Here is a 25545-nt window from a genome sequence, read left to right on the forward strand (position 1 = left end):
CGCAAATTCAAAAATAAAAATGACTAAAAACAAAACAATAACAACTGTATGATCAACAGAATGAAAACGATTGACAAAAATAATGTTCCACAGTGATTAATCGACCTTCCTGGAAATTGTTAAAATCGAAAATAATTTATTTCCTGCTTACAAATTTGATAATAATTAGCAAAATTTTCGATATTTTCCTTTGGTTTATTTAAATATTTTTGCTGATATATTTTGCTTATTTCAGGTTGTGTGAATACTAGCTAGTGGACTGAAAATTAGCGTCTAAGAATGAAGCATGACATGGGAAATGGCCACGTCGTTGACGTAATTCCGTCCATTAAAGCCACGAAAGCCTCATTGCTGATATAACAGTTTCCTTGGAGTCGGAGGTCAGGGTTTGAGATTTAAATGAACAAAACTAAAAGAATCCCGCTGGAAGAGGGCTAATATTATTGTTACTAACAGTCTGTGCCCATCTAACAACCACAGTTATTTCAGACTAGGTACTGCCCTAGCAAATGTAGGACATACCACTTGATATAACCTACTGACACGCACTTATTGTAATCTGGTGTAGTTTTTTAATATATGGTGTACACATAGTACGGTGATCTTATAGGTAGTACTAAACCAAATAACTTCCGGCTGGGTCAAAGTTCGAGGTGCACCCAACTTTTGATAGAGAAGTGAACACCACAAGTCCTGTGATTAGTTATATAGAGAAGTGAACACCACAAGTCCTGTGATTGGTTATAAATGTAAGTGTGTTGGTTGTAAAAAATAATAGTTTCATCTGGGTAAAAATAATATGCAATTTTATTTCATCTAGTACCAGTGTGTCAAATAGCCTTGTACTTGAAACATGTATGGGGTACCTGTAAAAAAAAGTACTCGAATTTTTTGCGGAACTAGGGTAGTCATAAACGCTACCCGTTATCTCAGAAACGAGCATCTTGACGCCCAATTTTTTCTGATTCACTTTAAGTGTGAGGGGTGGTAGTATTTATATCCGTGGCGTTTATGTCGATTGATACGATGCAGGTAGGAGTTTTAGCCACATATGTTACTATTGTCGTCTATGGGATTTGATTTGGTAGTATACACCCTAGAGGTAGAGTAAGCTCAAACAAGAGATTTATGTGTTGGACAGATGCATACCCGGACCACCAACACATACTGACACTTTAACAAATGAGTAATTTTAGAGTTAATAAAAAAACATGATTATTCCTGCTAACTGGGGGCAGCCATTTTGTTTCGTTTTTGTGATGTCCGGTGGTATAGCTTGGGGCGAAGTGACGTCAGCTCCGTCCATCTGCTCTATGCCCAGTGTAAACAAACGCTCTAATTTACGACAAGGCGCTTCGCTTTCATCAACCTGACTTGTAAAACAACATAATTGACTTGATAGTATAATAAACTATTTAACTAAATATATTTCAGTTTACATCAATAGAACGAAATGGAGTTATTTTTTTATTTTATTTTTTTTAAATCCAAAGAAAAAAATGCATATTATTAAGCCTATTGGTATGCTACGTTCGAGCAAAAACGACCACTCACGATACCCAAGTGATAATTTTCTTTTGTTTGGGACTACGTAATTGGTCAGTTTTGTGATTTTAGATGGGAAAGTCTACTTAATCAAGGGTTTTACAGAATTACTTACAATAATAAAGCAAGACGGTTGATCGATTACGATTAGAGGGGTGTCCGTGTGGTTAACACACAATACCCTGTGATCTTAATAAAAGAGGCACGTCTTGTTAGTGTGTCTAGACACAGTGTCTGGGGACCTTCTAAATATACATCTACCAATCAGGAACTACAGGTACAGGCCACGGGAAGAAACGACCAATTAACTAAGAAAACACTCCGATTATTATTTCAGTACGTGGGTTAATTTATGTACAAACCATAATACAGTTATTTCAACACTTTGACAATGGTGTTTTATTTTGTATTAAATATAATATATACTTTTTGCTAGCTTACTGGGATGACTATTATTAAAGAATATTGCGATGCATCCGCGAAAAATCAGGTATGTTTTGTTTCTTCAGTTCGAAGACTAATTCCTGACGGGACGTAACCACCAGCTCGCCAGAGGGCGTATTCACTGGGATGGTACAAAATGGCTGCACTCCTTATATATAATAGCCGTCACATTTAACCGTTTTATTAATTAACTTTACGATTATACTTGCTGATATTAAGCAATAATGTGCAGTATATATCGTTGAATACGCATACCAGGTCAAATGCCTTGATTGTCCCCTCCTTTAAAGGCATGATTAGGTAAGCCTTTTGGACTGGTGTTCATATTCAACGATATTTAATGCACATAATTAGTATATTGTTATATTTAATTAATAAAATAGTATTACATGTATACATAACGGACGCAGCCATTTTGCTTATCCCGGTGAATCCGTCCTCTTGAGGTTGTTACGTAATACTTAACGAATAAATGAATCTTTAACGGCACCCCAGCACAAAAATACACATAGGCTATAGGGTGTCACAACTCGTAAGTGGATGAAAATATTATTTATATAATTATGTAAAATCACAGTGTAAGGAGCTGTGGGGAAAAGTATAATACAATACATAAATCAAGGTAAGTATATGTTAAAACGTTGTATAGAAATCAAAGTGTTTTAAAAACTTTAAAATTAATTCTGGGTGAAATTTAAAAGATTCCAAAACATTTCTGTTGCCAAATATATAATTTCTCGTCGGCTTGAGATGATCGGACTCCACCAAAATATGGCGCACAGTCAGTATACACTGACAATGTTCACACTGAGGAGGAGAGTCAGATACGTCAGATACGTATGCAGATCCGGTTAATATATTTAAAATCACTGTAGAGGTGACCGAGGGGTGTTGGTGTCCCCTACAGCGATTTTAAATATCATATTAACCAAAACTAGTATATATTTTCGACTTGGCAAGATGATTGGGACGCTGTGGTCGCGAACTAGTCAAGCTAGTCCCGGGAGAGTGGCAATCATCCTACAAAGGGATCACACCGCTATTTCAGCCAATGAGCGACGTGTAGGCGACGAATTTAGTTCCATGAAAAAGAGTACCTCTTTTCTTTAATTTAGTTCCATGAAAAAGAGTACCTCTTTTCTTTAATTTAGTTCCATGAAAAAGAGTACCTCTTTTCTTTATTTTATTATGTTGGTGTCTGAACAGACTTGACAGTATGATTATGGCATATTGGAAGGGTAACATTGCCTCTTGATTTTGGCATATCAAACTGACAGATGCATATCTGCTTAGCTACAAGCAAGACCATTGTTTGCTATGCCTGTGGTACATATATTTAACGAGAGTAGCCTCCCCTCCATTAGCCCATGTGCTTAGGAGAGTGGATAATTAAAATTGCAGGTGGCGAAGTATCAATTTTATTTACTTAAATCCTGTCACAGAGGCTGTTCTCTTCATGTCAGGTAGCATATAGCACCTACTGTTAATAATTTAGTCAGTGCTTGGCTTTATATTTGTACCCTCACCAATGTATAATCAATAGTGGTGAGATACCTACAGGAGGTGCAGGAAGGATGAAGTAGTCTTGTGCCGTACCCGTATAAAATCACTGTAGCGGACACCAACACCGACATGGGGCAAATTGAAAGCAGACTTGTAATGCTTAACGCGTCTTAGAACTGAAGAAACGAAGGTACCGGTCTGTTGATTTTTGTGGAATGATGAAAAGGGCATGCGTCACAAGGTTCTATATTGATATCTATCTCAGTAAGCCAGCAATAATGAATGAATGAATGAATTAATGTTTAATGACATCCCAGCACGAAAAATACATCGGCTATTGGGTGTCGTCAGACTATGGTATATGCAAAAAAAGTAAAATGACGATCAACATCAATATAAAAATGCAACTGTGAAATTAAAACACAGTGTAAAGAACTGTGTAACTTTTGTTTGTTTTTTTAAAATCACAGATAGTAAATATTAAAATTTATAATAAAAGTCAGTATCTCGAAGAAATTGTTATAAAAGTTGTCCAAATATATCTTTTCTAGTTTCCTTCAGATGATTACACTCCACCAAAATGTGGCGTACCGTCGGAGTACATTAACAATGCACACGCTACATGGTGGAGGATAAGCCAGTAATAAGTATGTATTATTTTCCTACACAAAATAAACTACCATTATCAAACTGGGTACAAAAACAAATCGAAATAACTGTCCAAAGATGTAACATGTTTTGTCCATTAAGCGGCTGTCTATTTCAGAAACCTACACACTACAATAATAAAATGACTGTTTACTTAGTTAAACAGTCATTTAGTTTACTTAGTTAATATTTCCATATACTTACCTTTTCTGACACCCAATAGCCGATGTTTATTTTGTTACTGTAAATAAATCTGTAATACTATTGATTAAGTAGACTGACGCTGTCATAAAATTAAAAAACTGACCAATTACGTAGGTCAGTAGAAAAGGAAATTAGTACTTGGTTATGCTCGAACGTACTAGTATGCATTTATTACTTTGGATTTTTGCAGAGGGAAAATACTGTAACCCCATTTCATTCTGTTAATGTGCATTGAAATATGTTTAGTCGACTAGTTTATTATATTATCAGGGCATTTATATTGTTTTAAAAGATCAAAGAAAAACGCCATGCCTTAAATCACTGCGTTTGTTTACTTTGTACATGCACGAAAAAGAAACAAAATGGCTGCCTCTAGTTAGCATGAACAATCATGTTTGTGTTTTTGTGTTAATTCTAAAATTACGCGTTTTTCATTTCTTAAACTGTTATTACATGTGTTGATGGTCCGGCTATGCATCTTTTCAATATATATTTTTTAATACTAATATTTGACTTGATTGTTTGATTAATCTACTGCAGTTTTTATATGTGTCATATAGAGATCTTAACCTACTGTAGATTTTATACTTGACATACAGTGATCTTAACCTACTGTAGTTTTTATACTTGACATACAGTAATCTTAACTTACTGTTTATATACGTGACATACAGTGATCTTAACCTACTGTAGTTTTTATACTTGACATACAGTGATCTTAACCTACTGTGGTTTTTATACGTGACATACAGTGATCTTAAACTATTGCAGTTTGTATACTTGACATACTGTGATCTTAACCTGCTGTGGCTTTTATACGTGATATACAGTGATCTTAACCAACTGTAGTTTTTATACTTGACATACAGTGATCTTAACCTGCTATAGTTTCTATACTTGACATATAGTGATCTTAGCCTACTGTTTTTATACGTGACATACAGTGATCTTAACCTACTGTTTTATACGTAACATACAGTGATCGTAACCTACTATAGTTTATATACTTGACATACAGTGATCTTGACCTACTGTAGTTTATATACTTCACATTCAGTGATCTTAACCTACTGTAGTTTATATACTTGACATATAGTGATCTTAACCTACTGTTTTTATACGTGATATACAGTGATCTTAACCTACTGTTTTATACGTAACATACAGTGATCTTAACTACTGTTTTATACGTGACATACAGTGATCTTAACTACTGTTTTATACGTAATATACAGTGGTCTTAACCTACTGTTTTTATATGTGACATACAGTGATCTTAACCTACTGTTTTATACGTGACATACAGTGATCTTAACTACTGTTTTATACGTGATATACAGTGATCTTAACCTACTGTTTTTATACGTGATATACAGTGGTCTTAACCTACTGTTTTTATACGTGATATACAGTGATCTTAACCTACTGTTTTTATACGTGACATACAGTGATCTTAACTACTGTTTTATACGTGATATACAGTGACCTTAACCTACTGTTTTTATACGTGACATACAGTGATCTTAACCTACTGTTTTTATACGTGACATACAGTGATCTTAACCTACTGTTTTATACGTGATATACAGTGATCTTAACCTACTGTTTTTATACGTGACATACAGTGATCTTAACCTACTGTTTTTATACGTGACATACAGTGATCTTAACCTACTGTTTTTATACGTGACATACAGTGATCTTAACCTACTGTAGTTTTTATACGTGACATACAGTGATCTTAACCTACTGTTTTTATACTTGACATACAGTCATCTTAGCCCACTACATTTTGTATACTTGACAAATAGTGATCGTAACCTACTGCAGTTTTTATGCTTAACATACACTGATCTTAACCTACTGTTGTATACGTAACATACAGTAATCATAACCTGCTATAGTTTCTATACGTGACAGACAGTGATCTTAACCTACTGTAGTTTTTATACTTGACATACAGTGATTTTAACCTACTGCAGTTTTTATACTTGACATACAGTGATCTTAACCTACTGTAGTTTTTATACTTGATATACAGTGATCTTAACCTACTGCAGTTTTTATACTTGACATACAGTGATCTTAACTTACTGTTTGTATACGTTACATATAGCGATCTTAACCGTATGCAGTTTTTATACGTGACATAAAGTGATCTTAACATACTGTAGTTTTTATGCGTGACATACAGTGATCTTAACATACTGTAGTTTTTATACCTGACTTACAGTGATCTTAACCTACTGTTTTCTACGTGACATAGTGATCTTAAACTACTATAGCCTTTATACTTGTCAGTGATCTTAACCTACTGTAGTTTTTATACCTGATATACAGTTATCTTAACCTACTGCAGTTTTTATACGTGACATGCAGTGATCTTAACCTACTGTAGTTTTTATACCTGACATACAGTGATCTTAACCTACTGTAGTTTTTATACCTGATATACAGTTATCTTAACCTACTGCAGATTTTATACTTGACATAGTGATCTTAACCTACTGCAGTTTTTATACTTGACATACAGTAGTCTTGACCTACAGTTTTTATACATTACATACAGTTATCTTAACATGTTGTTTGTATACTTCACATAGAGTGATCTTACTGATTGACAAACATTGAAGTTGTGTTGTGCATGTTCTTTTTCTTCTCTCTTCACAGCACTGTGAGGATCCCTTTTTTCTGGTGGATCTTGGAGATATCATCAGCAAGTATCGAACATGGAAGGAGCTCGTTCCCCGGGTCCACCCGTTCTATGGTACGTTAGGGCTGAAATTATTGTTTATCAAAGACAAATTGACATTGGATTTTCTTAAGACTAAGTTTTATAATAAATTTGCCCAAACTATTCCACTATTGGCTGCTGTGATGGTATGCACTGTTAAATCTCTATCAAAACAGTGGTGATATCAGGGCTGAGTTCAGCCAGACCGAGCAGAAAAACGTCCGCTAGACTCAAAATTCTATAACAAGCAGACAACGCTGTTTACAGGTCGGTATGTTTTAATTTTTCATAATTGTGGACAAAATATTAAGCTTAAGTTTTAAAAGATGAAAGAAATAAAAAGTACCTTTTGTCTAATATATCATAACAAAATATTACCGTTGAAATCGTTTGGATATGTTTTATTCATTCTGTACGAAGCCAAAAGTGACTATTGGAAAGCTAGTCATTCCCTTTTCCATACATCTTAGTTTGGAGGCCAGAGTGGCTGTGAAGTTATGTGTATAGATCAAGGTATAAAACTTATTTCATACCATCACAGGTTTTGTTTATTTTTAACTTTTTGTGTAAAATCAATGAATTTGTTATCCTGCTGTCATTGAATAGTGAATATAGCAGAAAATAAAATTAAAATTTTAGTCACTTTCCTTTGTTTTGACTTCACCAGATTTTATTTATATGCATAAAGACATCTGCGTATAGTGGAGCACAGATGGTGCTTACAGTGATTCCTATTATCCGCCTGTAGGTCCGATACTCTACATATTGTCAATGAGGAAACCCAGTATATTATACGTGTCTCTCTCAGCATACTTTCATCTCAATTCACTTGTGGTATTATCAAATTCTCCGCACATCCTTCGAAAATAGTCAATGCTTCTGACAATTAAATTATTAATTCTAAATTTGTATCCCACTGGTATGTAAAGCATGTTTTATTTATACGTAGTGCGAAGTGGCCTTTATGGGTTTACACTAGAAAAAGATTCCCAAGTTTGACGCTTAGTTGCAAACACTGATTCATTCCCTAGATCGCTTTCTAAACATTTAGCTTGAAGTTTCAGCCAAATAATCTAACCTTGATCTGTTGGGTTTTTCTTCAGCTGTCAAGTGCAATACGGATTATACAGTAATCAAGCTGCTAGCCGACCTGGGGTCCTCATTTGATTGTGCCAGCAAGGTAAGTTCTAGACAAGTCGCACACTCTAACGCAAGAATGCAGAAACACGCCTTAATTATTAATTATGCATTCTACATAGTGTTGGTTTAGAGATATCCCCAGTACTCTGACGGTAAGAGAGCTAGACTGACATTTGAAAAACTGGTAAGAGAGCTAGATGGACATTTGGACAGCTGGTAAGAGGGCTACATGAACATTTAGACAGCTGGTGAGAGGGATAGACGGACATTTAGACAGCTGGTGAGAGGGATAGACGGACATTGAGACAGCTGGTAAGAGAGCTAGATGGACATTTAGATAGCTGGTAAAAGGGCTACATGAACATTTGGACAGCTGGTGAGAGGGATAGACGGACATTGAGACAGCTGATAAGAGAGCTAGACGGACATTTCGACAGCTTGTATGAGGGCTAGATGAACATTTAGACAGCTGGTAAGAGGGCTAGATGGACATTTAGACAGCGAGTAAGAGGTCTAGATGGACATTTAGACGGCTGGTAAGAAAGCTAGACGGACATTTAGACAGCTGGTAAAAGAGCTAGAGCTGGTGAGAGTGTTAGACGGACATTTAAATATCTGGTAAGAGAGCTAGATGGACATTTGGACAGCTGGTATGAGGGCTAGATGAACATTTAGACAGCTGGTAAGAGGGCTACATGGACATTTAGACAGCTGGTGAGAAGAATAGACGGACATTTAGACAGCTGGTAAGAGTGCTGGACGGACATTTGGACAGCTGGTAAGAGGGCTACATGAACATTTAGACAGCTGGTGAGAGGGATAGACAGACATTTAGACAGCTGGTAAGAGAGCTAGACGGACATTTCGACAGCTGGTAAGAGAGCTAGATGGACATTTAGATAGCTGGTAAGAGGGCTACATGAACATTTAGACAGCTGGTGAGAGGGATAGACGGACATTTAGACCGCTGGTAAGAGAGCTAGACGGACATTTCGACAGCTGGTATGAGGGCTAGATGAACATTTAGACAGCTGGTAAGAGGGCTAGATGGACATTTAGACAGCGAGTAAGAGGTCTAGATGGACATTTAGACAGCTGGTAAGAAAGCTAGACGGACATTTAGACAGCTGGTAAAAGAGCTAGAGCTGGTGAGAGTGTTAGACGGACATTTAGATACCTGGTAAGAGAGCTAGATTGTCCATCAAACTGATAACATTTTTCAGAGATTCCATTTTAAAATGCCTGTATGTAATTTGATTATTAAGAATTCTGATGTTCAAAATTAACCTATTAGAACCATCCGTTTTGGGTCTTAAAAATATTAGACACAAATTGGCCAACTTGAGGCATAGCTTCAACTACACCCCTTTATTAACTAACATAATTAATTCAGTGTTCATTACCCTAAGCTCAGCATCTGATAGCTTGTAGCCACTTGGTTCTTGTATCTGCTTGGGAAAATTTTCGAACTCTAAGGTACAACCTTTTACGGTAGCTAAAATGTGCTTATCAGATGTTAATGTTTCCAGCCCGAAAATCTCGAACCTATTGTGGCAAATCTAACTCAATACATGTTCTAAAATGTAACCATTCATCACAACTCATCTGACTTACTTGCATAGGTTGAGATTTGTCCATATCCACCAGAGTTACTTCTGACTGGGGTTGAACGGTCTCGGTGGCGCAGTGGTTAAGCCATCAGACTACAGACTGGTAGGTACAAGGTTAGCAGCCCGGTACCGGCTCCAACCCACAGCGAATTCCTAAGGTCTCAATGGGTAGGTCAAAAGCCACTACACCTTCTTCTCTCTCACTAAATCACTAACCAACTAACCCACTGTCCTGGGCAGAAAGCCCAGATAGCTGAGGTGTGTGCCCAGGACAGCGTACTTGAACCTTAATTGGATATAAGCACGAAAATAAGTTGAAATGAATGAATGAACGGTCTGTTCTGCTGCTTTTCCCTCCGTTTTGGAAAGTGGAAGTTTTTTGGACAGAATTTCTGTTGATAAAACTGTTCATGTCCAACATCCTTTCTAGGATAAAATGATCCTTTGCCCTTATTGGCAAATCTGGATGTACCACTTTGCCCTCTATTAGTTTCATTGATATCTTTCACTGCTTGTGGCAAGTCGTCTCCAAAAAGACAGGTTGTTACTGGGATGTGAGGTGAACATAATTATCCAAACTGAGCATTCAGATCAGGTTTAATCATTTCCCGATGACGCTGACTAATTTCTTGGCTAGCTGTCAATAGCATATCTCATTGTATTATCTAATACAATTACGGCATAGGCACCTGACTTCCTTGCTTGAAAACAATCTTCAAGCAACTTGGTCAAAGGAACCAAACCCTTTAGAATTTTCCCCTGTTTTTTTTAAGTTTACTGATCTCCTAATAATATACAGAGCACAGGGAACATTTTGTTTTTTCAAAATCTTGATTAGCTATATCTCGAGTCAACTGAACATTTATTAGCAAGTACTGTTTAATGTTTTAAAAGTGTGTAGTGATCTCTGAAACTTACATAGCAAACTACAATGTGATACTGAACAAAATGTTCCCTGGAACACCAAAAATAAAATAAAAATGCAAACGTAAAATCCCATGAGAAACATTAAATTTATTTTTTAAAGAAGGGATTAACATTGATTGAGATTCGGGAGAATTACAAAGGGATATACTGTTATCATCTCACAACATTGAGCGTTTCTAATCAAGTGAGTCAGGATTTATCTCAGTCAGCTGAGTGCTTGCTTGTGTTGCAGGATTGTGTGTTGTTTCTCGTTCCAACCAGTGCACCACAACTGGTCAGAGGCTGTGTTATGAGCTATCCTGTCTGTGGGATGGTGCATATAAAAGACCCCTTGATAGACAAGGATTGGGATGTGAAAGTGGATAGTGAAAGAAGATGAAAGATAGATGGAATTCAAGAGGAAAAGGAAAGGGGCCAGTGTGATAAAAACCACCCACCCACAAATACGAGACAAACCTGAACAATGGGATCGGCATTCTTCCTGATATCAATCCCTGCCTCCATGTTAGAATGTATGTCATTACCTGAAACAAACAAACAAATTAGTCATCTATATAGCTTCCTACCGGTCTAACCCCAGGGGACTATAGGTTTCATATCAGTCCTGTCTGTCTGTCTGTCTGTCTGTCTGTCTGTCTGTCTGTCTGTCTGTCTGTCTGTCTGTCTGTCTGTCTGTCTGTCTGTCTGTCTGTCTGTCTGTCTGTCTGTCTGTCTGTCTGTCTGTCTGTCTGTCTGTCTGTCTGTCTGTCTGTCTGTCTGTCTGTCTGTCTGTCTGTCTGTCTGTCTGTCTGTCTGTCTGTCTGTCCTGCCTGTCTGACTGTCCTGTCTGTCCTGTCTGTCTGTCTGTCTGTCTGTCTGTCTGTCTGTCCTGTCTGTCCTGTCTGTCTGTCTGTCTGTCTGACTGTCTATCTGTCTGTCTCTCCTGCCTGTCTGTCTCTGTCTGTCTGTCCTGTCTGTCTGTCTGTCTGTCTGTCTGTCTGTCTGTCTGTCTGTCTGTCTGTCTGTCTGTCTGTCTGTCTGTCTGTCTGTCTGTCTGTCTGTCTGTCTGTCTGTCTGTCTGTCTGTCTGTCTGTCTGTCTGTCTGTCTGTCTGTCTGTCTGTCTGTCTGTCTGTCTGTCTGTCTGTCTGTCTGTCTGTCTGTCTGTCTGTCTGTCTGTCTGTCTGTCCTGTCTGTCATGTCTGTATGTCCTGTCTGTCTGTCCTGTCTGTCATGTCTGTCTGTCTGTCTTTCTGACTGTCTATCCCACATATAGTTTTTCAGACATTTTTTTCTCACTGCCCCAAGATATTGAGCTGAAGTTTGTATATAGCTTTATCATGTACTGTTACAGATCTAGTTTAATTTTCATGGCAAGTTACTCAGTTTTGAGATACAAAAATGTGCTTTCCTGACATCTTTTCCACAATGCCTCAATATATTGAGCTGAAATTTTGTGTATAGCTTTATCATGTATTGTTACAGATCAAGTTATACTTCCATAGCAATTTACTTATTTTTCACAGAGTTATGGCCCTTGAACTTGGGAGATACAAAAATGTTTTGCGCCCAGAAGGGGACATGTATTGCTTTAGCATTACTCTCAGAATGCCTCTATGTTTGAAATAAACACATACAAGTTGGTCAAGTTCATTAACAAAGAAGAGACCTCTAACTCTAAGGTGTTAAATGATAATTTTGACATGGAAATATTTAACCACAGCCATTGTTACAGGTATGTTTATGTTATAGCCAATATCTGTATCATTCTAAAACTGTCAATCAATTGTTAAAAATGTTTATGATAGTCAAAGTTATTCCTTATGACATTGACTGTTTTGCAATTAGTGGTTTCACTGTACATCTTAATCATAGTTACAATACTTTTGCAGTCAGCCCACAAAGCATTTACTTCATAGATAATGCTACTGGATCGTAATACATTTAGTGAGAATGGGAAATGATTTTTTTTTTAAATCATGAATTAATAACTATAGTCTGTCCCATCCTCCTAGAATTTTTTTATTTTTTTTGGTAAATAATTTCAGTTTGGTTTGACAGAAGAAAAGTAAACATGTTTTGGAAATAAAATAAAATACTATTTTTGTGTGCCATTTAAAAATCAAACGGCTTAGAAATAAATAACTTGTAGTAAATCCATAATATGAAAAAAGGCGTTCCCTATGCTAATATATTCTTTGGTGAGTACAGAAAGTTATTTAAAATTTTCTGTTTCTCTTTTATCATATTTCATAAAATATGTTTTGTTCAAACCATAAGAATGTACAAGTTATTTATTTTTACCTCCTATTAAGCCTGATGCTGCTAATCTCATGAAGATACCCGAGGTTTGGCAATGATGGATTTTATTCTTCAAAATCACCATCTGAAAAACAAATGGTAAATGGTAAATCGGTGGGCCCATTGGGCTATTTCTCGCTCCAGCCAGTGCACCACGACTGGTATATCAAAGGCCGTGGTATGTACTACCCTGTCTGTGGATGGTGCATATAAAAGAACCCTTGCTGCTAATTGAAAAGAGTAGCCCATGAAGTGGTGACAGCGGGTTTCCTCGCTCTAGATCTCTGTGGTCCTTAACCATACGCCTGACGCCATATGACCGTAAATAAAATGTGTTGAGTGCATCGTTAAATAAACCATTTCTTTCTTTCTTTCTAATCGACAGCAAAAGACACCAACAATGTGATGTTATTTTTCAAAACCTTTTTATGTACCGGTACTCTGTTAAAAATAATTATGACTGTCACAGCAGTTGAAGTAAAATTACAATTTTTTTCTGACACCCCAACCTTCCCAACACACACACAAGAATACACAGACAATAGAAAGATTGATAGTCTCCATCGTACGTGGTGACGTGGGATAGAAAATGTACACCTGAGGTGTTGGAAATTATGACCGGGACGAGACTTGCTGGGTCCCAGGGTCGAAATTTTCACTACTGAGGGTGTACTTTTCCTATCCCACATGACTGCATATGATAGTCTTTTTTTCCCATCCATTCGATAAATAAACCATTATTTTACACGAACAAAGATAGCTGAAAAAGTAACTTCTTTATTTGACTATTTTATCATAAATAAACTACACTATCATATTTGCCACGTCTGTTTACTACAAATTAACAAGATAGCTTTTATAATGAAGGTTTTAATAACAAAATATTAATCTAAAATGAACCAACTCGCATTAATATGACGTCATATATTACAAATGATGTACTACTCCCCATGTTAAATGTAGTGACGTCATAGCCTATACAAGACAGATTTATTCCGTATGGGCTGAGGTCATGGAATGTGTTGGTCTTGCACAGCTAGGGATCGGAGAAAAGGAATTCCTTGACTGGCTGTAACTGACCAGCCTCGATGCCATGCTAGTTAAACAATCTGTATCCAGTTATACCATCAGGTATTGGGTTTTCATCCTGTCATAGCTTCAATTCAGAATGTGTTCCAGTTGCTCCACGAGGAGTGTAGTGTTATGCCAATAACTTGTCACTAACCACTAACACACTGACCTAGACAGACAGTCCAGGTAGCTGAGGTGTGTTCCAGTTGCTCCATGAGGAGTGTAGTGTTATGCCAATAACTTGTCACTAACCACTAACACACTGACCTAGACAGTCCAGGTAGCTGAGGTGTGTACCAGTTGCTCCATGAGGAGTGTAGTGTTATGCCAATAACTTGTCACTAACCACTAACACACTGACCTAGACAGACAGTCCAGGTAGCTGAGGTGTGTTCCAGTTGCTCCACGAGGAGTGTAGTGTTATGCCAATAACTTGTCACTAACCACTAACACACTGACCTAGACAGACAGTCCAGGTAGCTGAGGTGTGTACCAATTGCTCCATGAGGAGTGTAGTGTTATGCCAATAACTTGTCACTAACCACTAACACACTGACCTAGACAGACAGTCCAGGTAGCTGAGGTGTGTACCAATTGCTCCATGAGGAGTGTAGTGTTATGCCAATAACTTGTCACTAACCACTAACACACTGACCTAGACAGACAGTCCAGGTAGCTGAGGTGTGTACCAATTGCTCCATGAGGAGTGTAGTGTTATGCCAATAACTTGTCACTAACCACTAACACACTGACCTAGACACAGTCCAGGTAGCTGAGGTGTGTACCAATTGCTCCATGAGGAGTGTAGTGTTATGCCAATAACTTGTCACTAACCACTAACACACTGACCTAGACAGACAGTCCAGGTAGCTGAGGTGTGTACCAATTGCTCCATGAGGAGTGTAGTGTTATGCCAATAACTTGTCACTAACCACTAACACACTGACCTAGACAGACAGTCCAGGTAGCTGAGGTGTGTACCAATTGCTCCATGAGGAGTGTAGTGTTATGCCAATAACTTGTCACTAACCACTAACACACTGACCTAGACAGACAGTCCAGGTAGCTGAGGTGTGTACCAATTGCTCCATGAGGAGTGTAGTGTTATGCCAATAACTTGTCACTAACCACTAACACACTGACCTAGACACAGTCCAGGTAGCTGAGGTGTGTACCAATTGCTCCATGAGGAGTGTAGTGTTATGCCAATAACTTGTCACTAACCACTAACACACTGACCTAGACATAGTCCAGGTAGCTGAGGTGTGTACCAATTGCTCCATGAGGAGTGTAGTGTTATGCCAATAACTTGTCACTAACCACTAACACACTGACCTAGACATAGTCCAGGTAGCTGAGGTGTGTTCCAATTGCTCCATGAGGAGTGTAGTGTTATGCCAATAACTTGTCACTAACCACTAACACACTGACCTAGACACAGTCCAGGTAGCTGAGGTGTGTACCAATTGCTCCATGAGGAGTGTAGTGTTATGCCAATAACTTGTCACTAACCACTAACACACTGACCTAGACCTAGACAGACAGTCCAGGTAGCTGAGGTGTGTACCAATTGCTCCATAAGGAGTGTAGTGTTATGCCAATAACTTGTCACTAACCACTAACACACTGACCTAGACAGACAGTCCAGGTAGCTGAGGTGTGTTCCCATGATTAAATTCAAGTTCAAATGCAATGAATGTAATACTGCTTTGTAAAGAAGAGCTACTGTATGTACATATGTATGTATTTTTGTAATGTGTGAATAATACTGTGGTGACTGTTGACATTAAAGTCATATAACAGGAGCAGGACGCAGCACAGTGGTAAAGCACTCATTCAATGCATGGTTGATCTTGGATTGATCCCCATAGTTGGGCTCATTGAGTTGTTTTTTGTTCCAGCCAGTGCACCACAACTGGTATATCAAAGGCTGTGGATGATACATATAAAAGATCCCTTGCTACTAATGAAAAATGTAGCAAGTTTCCTCTCTAAGACTATATGTCAAAATTACCATATGTGGTGTCATTAAAAAAATACACTTGAACTTTTGCAGTCATATTAAACTGACAGTATAAATAGTTATAGGTCAGTACATTGTAACTGATATCTGAATTCAGAAGGTTCTTGAATGAACTTACCCTGGCATTTTGTATGCACCTGATGCCGTAGTCCACATTGCTGATGTCACACTCACACACCATAGCATGAGCCTGCAGGCTAACCATCACACCCCCTTTACTGTGCAGCATCCGACACTTATTGACAAGACATCCTTGGATCTGGTCAAAAGCAGTTACCAACAGATTTTCCAAGGACAAGCTGAAAAGTAAACAAAATTAAAGGTATGTTTTAATACAACCAAGTTAGTGATATAGATGAAATGTGAACTACAATTAGATGTACATGAAAATATTCCATGTCTGCAAAGACTACGTTACTGCTGTAAAAGATGATTTTTAAACTGTTCACGTGATACAGTAGATCTAACAGCATTGTGTGGACTCCCATGTCAAGGTGATATTTCATCTATAAATAACAATTTAAATATCAACCAATTACACTTCACCTTTTATAGCGTTATTCGGGAGCATACAAATTCTAAAAATATTGGACGAACTTGTTGTTTTATTTCAACATTGAAAAAACAGGGGGAAAAGTGCAGAAATAAACTGTGGATTGGTTACTAGTATAAACAGATTTTATGGCTATACTATCACAGGTTTTTTTCCGTCTTGAAACAAATTTTATATAAAATTTTATATTGCAATTGTTTCCGGCATACTTCGTAATTCACACAAATCATTTCGTATACCCTCGGCATAATCCCAAATGTTTTCAAATTCTTTTCAAATGACTGGCACGATTTTGCAAGTAAGGTTTTGATTGGTCGAATGAAAGGTCAACTGGACATGAGCTTCAACGGGCTGCTGTTAGATCCACATGTAATAATGGAGCTAATTTTAATTAGATTGCACCGGATAGAAAGTGGTTTTGTCTGACTGGATACAGACACGACCTTAGTTTCTGTGTATGTTCTTGTCTGTAAAGCCATCTGCTATGAAACTTTATTTTGTTTTATTTAACGACACCACTAGAGCAAACTGATTTATTAATCATCGGCTATTGGATATCAAACATTTGGTCATTCTAACACCTAGTCATCAGAGGAAACCCGCTACATTTTTCCTAATGGGCTAATGCAGCAAGGGATGTTTTAAATGCACTTTCCCCATAGACAGGATAGCACATCCCACGGCCTTTGATGTACCAGTCGTAGTGCACTGGCTGAAACGAGAAATAGCCCAATGGGCCCACTGATAAGGATTAATCCCAAACCGACTGCACATCAAGTCAGCTCTTTACCACTGGGCTACGTCCCGCCCCTTTACCACTATGCTACCACTATGCTACGTCCCGCCCCTTTACCACTAGGCTACGTCCCGCCCCTTTACCACTATGCTACGTCCCGCCCCTTTACCACTGGGCTACGTCCCGGCCCTTTACCACTGGGCTACGTCCCGCCCCTTTACCACTGGGCTACGTCCCGCCCCTTTACCACTGGGCTACGTCCCGCCCCTTTACCACTGGGCTACGTCCCGGCCCTTTACCACCGGGCTACGTCCCGGCCCTTTACCACTGGGCTACGTCCCGGCCCTTTACCACTGGGCTACGTCCCGGCCCTTTACCACTGGGCTACGTCCCGGCCCTTTACCACTGGGCTACGTCCCGGCCCTTTACCACTGGGCTACGTCCCGGCCCTTTACCACTGGGCTACGTCCCGGCCCTTTACCACTGGGCTACGTCCCGGCCCTTTACCACTGGGCTACGTCCCGGCCCTTTACCACTGGGCTACTGGTACCCGGCCCTTTACCACTGGCTACGTCCCGGCCCTTTACCACTGGGCTACGTCCCGGCCCTTTACCACTGGGCTACGTCCCGGCCCTTTACCACTGGGCTACGTCCCGGCCCTTTACCACTGGGCTACGTCCCGGCCCTTTACCACTGGGCTACGTCCCGGCCCTTTACCACTGGGCTACGTCCCGGCCCTTTACCACTGGGCTACGTCCCGGCCCTTTACCACTGGGCTACGTCCCGGCCCTTTACCACTGGGCTACGTCCCGGCCCTTTACCACTGGGCTACGTCCCGGCCCTTTACCACTGGGCTACGTCCCGGCCCTTTACCACTGGGCTACGTCCCGGCCCTTTACCACTGGGCTACGTCCCGGCCCTTTACCACTGGGCTACGTCCCGGCCCTTTACCACTGGGCTACGTCCCGGCCCTTTACCACTGGGCTACGTCCCGGCCCTTTACCACTGGGCTACGTCCCGGCCCTTTACCACTGGGCTACGTCCCGGCCCTTTACCACTGGGCTACGTCCCGGCCCTTTACCACTGGGCTACGTCCCGGCCCTTTACCACTGGGCTACGTCCCGGCCCTTTACCACTGGGCTACGTCCCGGCCCTTTACCACTGGGCTACGTCCCGGCCCTTTACCACTGGGCTACGTCCCGGCCCTTTACCACTGGGCTACGTCCCGGCCCTTTACCACTGGGCTACGTCCCGGCCCTTTACCACTGGGCTACGTCCCGGCCCCTTTACCACTGGGCTACGTCCCGGCCCTTTACCACTGGGCTACGTCCCTGCCCTTTACCACTGGGCTACGTCCCACCCCTTTACCACTATGCTACGTCCCGCCCCTTTACCACTGGGCTACGTCCCGGCCCTTTACCACTGGGCTACTGTTATACTGGATACAGACAGGACCCTAGTGTCTGGGTATGTTCATGTCTGTAAAGACTATCTGCTATGATTTTTAATATGTCACCTGACTGAAAGTAACTGTTATACTGGATACAGACAGGACCCTAGTGTCTGGGTATGTTCATGTCTGTAAAGACTATCTGCTATGATTTTTAATATGTCACCTGACTGAAAGTAACTGTTATACTGGATACAGACAGGACCCTAGTGTCTGGGTATGTTCATGTCTGTAAAGACTATCTGCTATGATTTTTAATATGTCACCTGACTGAAAGTAACTGTTATACTGGATACAGACAGGACCCTAGTGTCTGGGTATGTTCATGTCTGTAAAGACTATCTGCTATGATTTTTAATATGTCACCTGACTGAAAGTAACTGTTATACTGGATACAGACAGGACCCTAGTGTCTGGGTATGTTCATGTCTGTAAAGACTATCTGCTATGATTTTTAATATGTCACCTGACTGAAAGTAACTGTTATACTGGATACAGACAGAACCCTAGTGTCTGGGTATGTTCATGTCTGTAAAGACTATCTGCTATGATTTTTAATATGTCACCTGACTGAAAGTAACTATTATACTGGATACAGACAGGACCCTAGTGTCTGGGTAAATATGCCACCTCATATAAATTAACTTTGTTATACTGGATGCAGACAGGACCCTAGTGTCTGGGTATGTTCATGTCTGTAAAGACTATCTGCTATGATTTTTAATATATCACCTCATAGAAAGTAACTGTTATACTGGATGCAGACAGGACCCTAGTGTCTGGGTATGTTCAGGACCCTAGTGTCTGGGTATGTTCATGTCTGTAAAGACTATCTGCTATGATTTTTAATATGTCACCTCATAGAAAGTAACTGTTATACTGGATGCAGACAGGACCCTAGTGTCTGGGTATGTTCAGGACCCTAGTGTCTGTGGATGTTCATGTCTGTAAAGACTATCTGCTATGATTTTTAATATGTCACCTGACTGAAAGTAACTGTTATACTGGATACAGACAGGACCCTAGTGTCTGGGTATGTTCATGTCTGTAAAGATTATCTGCTATGATTTTTAATATGCCACCTCATATAAATTAACTTTGTTATACTGGATGCAGACAGGACCCTAGTGTCTGGGTATGTTCATGTCTGTAAAGACTATCTGCTATGATTTTTAATATGTCACCTCATAGAAAGTAACTGTTATACTGGATGCAGACAGGACCCTAGTGTCTGGGTATGTTCAGGACCCTAGTGTCTGGGGATGTTCATGTCTGTAAAGACTATCTGCTATGATTTTTAATATGTCACCTGATAGAAAGTAACTTTGTTATATTGCATACAGGCAGGACCCTAGTGTCTGGGTATGTTCATGTCTGTAAAGATTATCTGCTATGATTTTTAATATGCCACCTCATATAAATTAACTTTGTTATACTGGATACAGACAGGACCCTAGTGTCTGGGTATGTTCAGGACCCTAGTGTCTGGGGATGTTCATGTCTGTAAAGACTATCTGGTATGATTTTTAATATGTCACCTGATAGAAAGTAACTGTGTTATATTGGATACAGACAGGACCCTAGTGTCTGGGTATGTTCATGTCTGTAAAGATTATCTGCTATGATTTTTAATATGCCACCTCATATAAATTAACTTTGTTATACTGGATGCAGACAGGACCCTAGGTAGGTAGAACAATAAAAAAATTAAAAAATACATATGTGGTCAAGTTTTTTATTTTAAACAAAAATATGAACCAAAATATGTAAATTAATGAAAACCTGACGAAAAAATATTTAATGGTTAGAAAGTTATAGTCCTTTGAAGTTTGGCGTGCTGTGAAATATGTCTGCCAAATTTTGACTCGCTTTTCTAAACTTGCCGGTTAAACTTAACTACTGATCGCCATGTGTATATTTCACTTTAAAATGGAATTGAAACACGCCAAATATTATTCTGGAATATGTAATAGTGTTTTTGAAGATACTGGAAAATGGTAACATATTCCATTATAATGTTAAAATGTTATCGTGAACCCTAACGTCGTTATAAACGTAAAATCGGAAAATAAGCAATACAAAGCGACGTTGTTGTTTTCACAACTTAATATATTTATTTAGCCTATCAGGACAATGCAACAATACCCCATTCATTTCCAACTTCTATTATGCATAAATAGTGAAACAATGTTACATAAAAAATAAAGGCAGTGCACATGGGCGATTGAATGAGCACGTGACGAAAGCTAGTGACAGGGACTAGTCCATTGTAATACAATAGGGTAAAACAGTCTGTTTAATGATAGTGAAAATATTTTGAAGAAAAATAAAGTTGGTGGTGGGGGGAGGGGGTGACGGGTCTTTTGAGGGTGGTGGTGGTGGGGTTTTTTTTTTGTGAGGGAGTTATTAATGATAGTAAAAATATTTCGAAGAGAGGTGGGAGAGGTCTTGATTTAAGCTGAGTAACAATAAAAATATATTGGCAAAACATAAAAGGCTATTTTTTTTTTTAAATGATTAAATAAATAAATAAATTAATAATAATAATAATAATAATCATGAACGTTTTGTTCTTTCTTTTCTTTTTTTTTTTTTGGGGGGGTGGGAGGGTGTGGGGCGTGTGTCTTTGTCGAGGGGGAGGGTTATTTTGTATTTTATTTTGGGGTCGGGTTGGTATTGTTACTGTATTGTTTTGTTTTGTTTTGTTTTTTGTTTTTTGGGAGGTGGGGTGGGGGGTGGGGGTTGATTGAGCTATTTGTTTGTTTTTGTTTTATTTATGTTTTGATTTGCCTGCCAGTTATGCTTACAATCATGTGTACAACAATGTCTTCATTCTAACATGGACATCTAGGCCCTACCTATCTTGAAAAATGGACATGCAAGACCAACATAAACATGTTCATACAAATACTAATGTTACAGTTAATAGGTCAATGTTTTTAGGATAAATTATTTTTGCCGTTATTACAGCAAAATGTGCAATTTAGCATGTTTATAATACAATTTAATGTACATATAAAATTAATTTGAAGCATTGAAACGAAATATTTTATAAAACAGGCGCCTGTGCAGGAAAATGTGTAGAGGTCTAGACTGGCTAGCAAAGGTGTGTGTGTGTGTGTGTGTGTGTGTGTGTGTGTGTGTGTGTGTGTGTGTGTGTGTGTTGGGGTGGGGGTGGGGGTGGGGGTGGGGGTCGGGTCACGTTTCCCTAGAAAATACATTAAAAAAAGAACAATATAGCATGTGGGGGAGGGTACTGTGTGCTGATCGGAATATTACCTAAAATATATATTTTTTATATATAACTATTAAAATTGTGTTACTGTCACACACAATTCTTTATAAAAACTGTAGGTGTGTTTCTATGAAGTTATGCTAATTAATGTGAGCCGAGATTGCAGCTTTAAAAAAAGGGAAGAAAATTTCCATGCAAGAAACAACCAAAACAATGTAATTGTGGGTTAGAGCTCGCTAGCCACTATGTATTTGGGCTAGATTCACCTCCGATATTTGACACTTGGTCAGTTATATAACAAAACGCAATTTCAGCAAGTTAGGCCCTAATATTTATTTTTAAAAACTAAAACACATGTAACATACTAGGCAGTGCCACCTTGAAGCGATGCATTATGGGACTGATAAAATGGCTGCCGCCATGACTGCTGAGGCAACCGCAGTTAGGACACCTTGCGCTCAAATACGCTAGGGTGAAATGACTTGAAACTTCAAAGAAAACAGAGAAATAGGTTCAATTTAACAATTGACCCCTCCGTACGGCGTGATTGACAACCGCGCTGGACCAATCATGTTTCGCGGTTCAAAAACCGCGGGCCCAAATTTGCTTGTACGCCATTAGGCCTAGGTTAGACAACATAATTGTTTTCGATGTGTAACGTTTTTGTATAGTTAGCATTAAAATTAGTTAAAATAATTGTCTCCTCCAACTGAATTATAATCATAGTAAACATATACTTCTGCTGACAAGTGTTAACAGCGATGACAACTATGCGGAGCCTACGATTGACGTAAAATCAGTGTTTTCCTGCGAAACCGTCACATGGTATTGAAAATGAAGTTTTGCCGAAATCCATCAAAATTCAACTGATATATAAATTCTACGAACGTAACGAAGGTAAGAGTTTAAGAATCACTTTCCCTCCAGTGTAATGGAATTTACTGACTCATTTAATCAGTCTTCGATATATATATATTGTCGTTAAGAATCCGTCGTTAAACTGCACACATTCAGACGAATGACCAAAATAAGTTTTGGCAAGACTTCCGATCGTTTCAGCATTCAGTTAATTTAGGCTTAAGTTAGGTTTAGGGTTAGTAATAGTATTAACAAGCATGCTGGAACGTTTGGAAGTCTTAGCTTTTTTTCCTTTTCTTTTTGTTTGCAGTGCTAGCCCTGGGTGGCTATTTTTGTTCGCCAAAAAATTCGCCAATGGGCGATCGAGGTGCGCCAACTCCTCAATAGGTGGCGTTACGCAACAACAGAGTCCCATGTGACACTATGAAAAACAAGGAAGTAAACTACTTTGCGTCTATAACATTTTGTAAAAAGTTCTATAAATAATGCCTTCTTCGTGTTTTTGTGTTCCTCAATACCACGGAAGAAGGAAACTTTCCAAGTGACAAGATATTGTAAAACAAAAGACGGATTGTTGCTATGAGATAAGACAAATGACACTTGAAAGTCGACCGTCAGTGTTTTTTGTTTTTACAGACTGCATATATTCTGTGACAGAAGATTATAAAAGATGGAAGTGCTACTGAATTTTTATTTTACTATTTTCTTCTGTTGATTATGTTAGAATATAATTTAGGTAATGCTAAAATATTAATAACACGATGATATGATTTTTTTCTTTTTGCTTAAAGGCACACTATCTCTATCACTGATATTATCAGTTTGCATGTGCTATTTTTTCACCACTTTTACATTATTTAGGTCTAGCTTACTTGTCAATTATAAGTACACATTTAATTAATCAATCCTACAATTAATCTTTGCATAATTAATGCAAGGATATCAAATTGTAATGTGCAGCCAATCAAATTGTAATACGAAGCCTCTCAATATTTTATATACTCGTAGAGCCAGGACATAGACCAGTGGTAAGGCAATCACCTAATGTGTGGTAGGTTTAATATTGATTTCCGCAATGGGTCCATTGGGCTATTTTTCATTATATCCAATGCTCCACAACTGGTGTAACAAAGGCTGTGGTATGTACCATCCTGTCTGTGGGATACTGCATATACAAAAGATTGCTTGCTGCCCATCAGAAAAAATAGCCCATTGTGTGGTGGAAGCAGATTTCCTCTCTCATTATCTGTTGTTCTTAACCATATAACCTTACATACATGTATACCATGCATATAATAATAAAAAAAATTAAATAATATTTGGACATTGGGGGGTGTTATTGTGGAGTTTTTTTCTTCAAATTACTGGTAGGATATACATGTATTTTATTTGTTTGCATATAATCACACACACACACACACACACACACACACACACACACACACACACACACCCTCCTCCCGGCATCTTTATACTGATTCCAGTAATAGTATTATACTATATAAATTATAATGTTATATTTTTTATAACATCTTTTATGATGTTGTTTTGCCCTTATTACCAGTTTGCCCGAGTCATTTCACATTTTTTTTAAAGATTTATAAATAAGGAAAGAAAAGGAACAATAACCCAATAACACCCCCTCCACCCAAATATTGTTTTAATATTATTTTGTGTACATTTGATAGATGTTTGGCTGTGTAAAAGCAGCAAGTTTCTTTTCTCACTAGTCCAAGTGCCAAAAATACCATACATGTATGTCAAATACTAAGTACTAAAGTACCTATACTATAGGATCTGCGGAGGCTCTTTAAACAGACATTCCTGTTGTTTCCAATTTGTTGATTTAAAAATAAGTGCAAACATATTAAGCTTAGCTACATTAATACATTTGTATTATAATTGAATTTTGCATTTCAGGTACAGAACTAGTACGGTTCCTTAAAGGAAACATGACACGAGACCATATTATAGCTCATTATAAAAGCAAAATGATATAAAAATAATATACAAATAACTTTATAACAATAAAATACGTGTTGTTAACTTAAAATGAAGAAATTACGCTAATCAGTATCAAAGTACGATTTATGCGTATTTCTTCGTGAGCGTTCGGAAAAAAAGGGAAGTGACGTCAGAGCCGCTGTACTCTTCCATTGTTGTTAACTGTTTATATATGGAGTAAGGGGCTTACGATCTTTTCAGTCCAACAGTGCCTTTGGGTGTAAAAATAAACATTTTAAACGATCGGGATTGTCTTTTTATGGTTTTCCAAAGGATTGTATCAGAAGAAAGACGCGTGTATTTTATCGCAAAAGAAAAGATTGGACACCAACACCGCATAGTACTTTGGTCTCACTACACAGATCACTTCCGGGTGAGAGTTCATTCATCACGGTCCACTATAGTTCCTAATTGTGGCACATGTTATGGTTCACATATTCACTTCTAGGAAATGGTGAAGAATTAAAACAATATGTATGTTTAATGGTAAGCCTTCTGGCTGTATTTTGCCCATATTATTTTGTAATATTGTGCATCGACCTTTTGGGACATGGGTATATAGTGCAAGTGACAGCCGGAGTG

The 25545-nt window shown here is 38.5% G+C and overlaps 2 protein-coding genes and 1 long non-coding RNA gene across 3 annotated transcripts in view; 2 read left to right on the forward strand and 1 right to left on the reverse strand.

The window, feature by feature from the left end:
- The window catches only part of LOC121378015 (F-box only protein 10-like), a 109543-nt gene that overhangs the window by 70487 nt on the left and 13511 nt on the right, over positions 1-25545 (reverse strand). Inside the window, 3 exon segments of the mRNA XM_041506113.1 lie at positions 11212-11279; positions 13037-13118; positions 16246-16426. Of these exon segments, the coding sequence (XP_041362047.1) occupies positions 11212-11279; positions 13037-13118; positions 16246-16426 (331 nt within the window).
- Positions 237-8516, forward strand: LOC121377766. The gene is made up of 3 exons (XR_005958654.1): positions 237-380; positions 7015-7111; positions 8182-8516. It is a non-coding gene; the product is annotated as an uncharacterized LOC121377766 (long non-coding RNA).
- Positions 16329-25545, forward strand: part of LOC121378016 (ornithine decarboxylase-like) — a 79196-nt gene continuing 69979 nt past the window's right edge. The window contains exon 1 of the mRNA XM_041506114.1: positions 16329-16433. The gene's annotated coding sequence lies outside the window, so the exon portion shown is untranslated. The remainder of the gene's footprint in view (positions 16434-25545) is intronic.

This window comes from Gigantopelta aegis, chromosome 7, assembly GCF_016097555.1.
Source record: "Gigantopelta aegis isolate Gae_Host chromosome 7, Gae_host_genome, whole genome shotgun sequence".
NCBI lineage: Eukaryota > Metazoa > Mollusca > Gastropoda > Neomphalida > Peltospiridae > Gigantopelta > Gigantopelta aegis.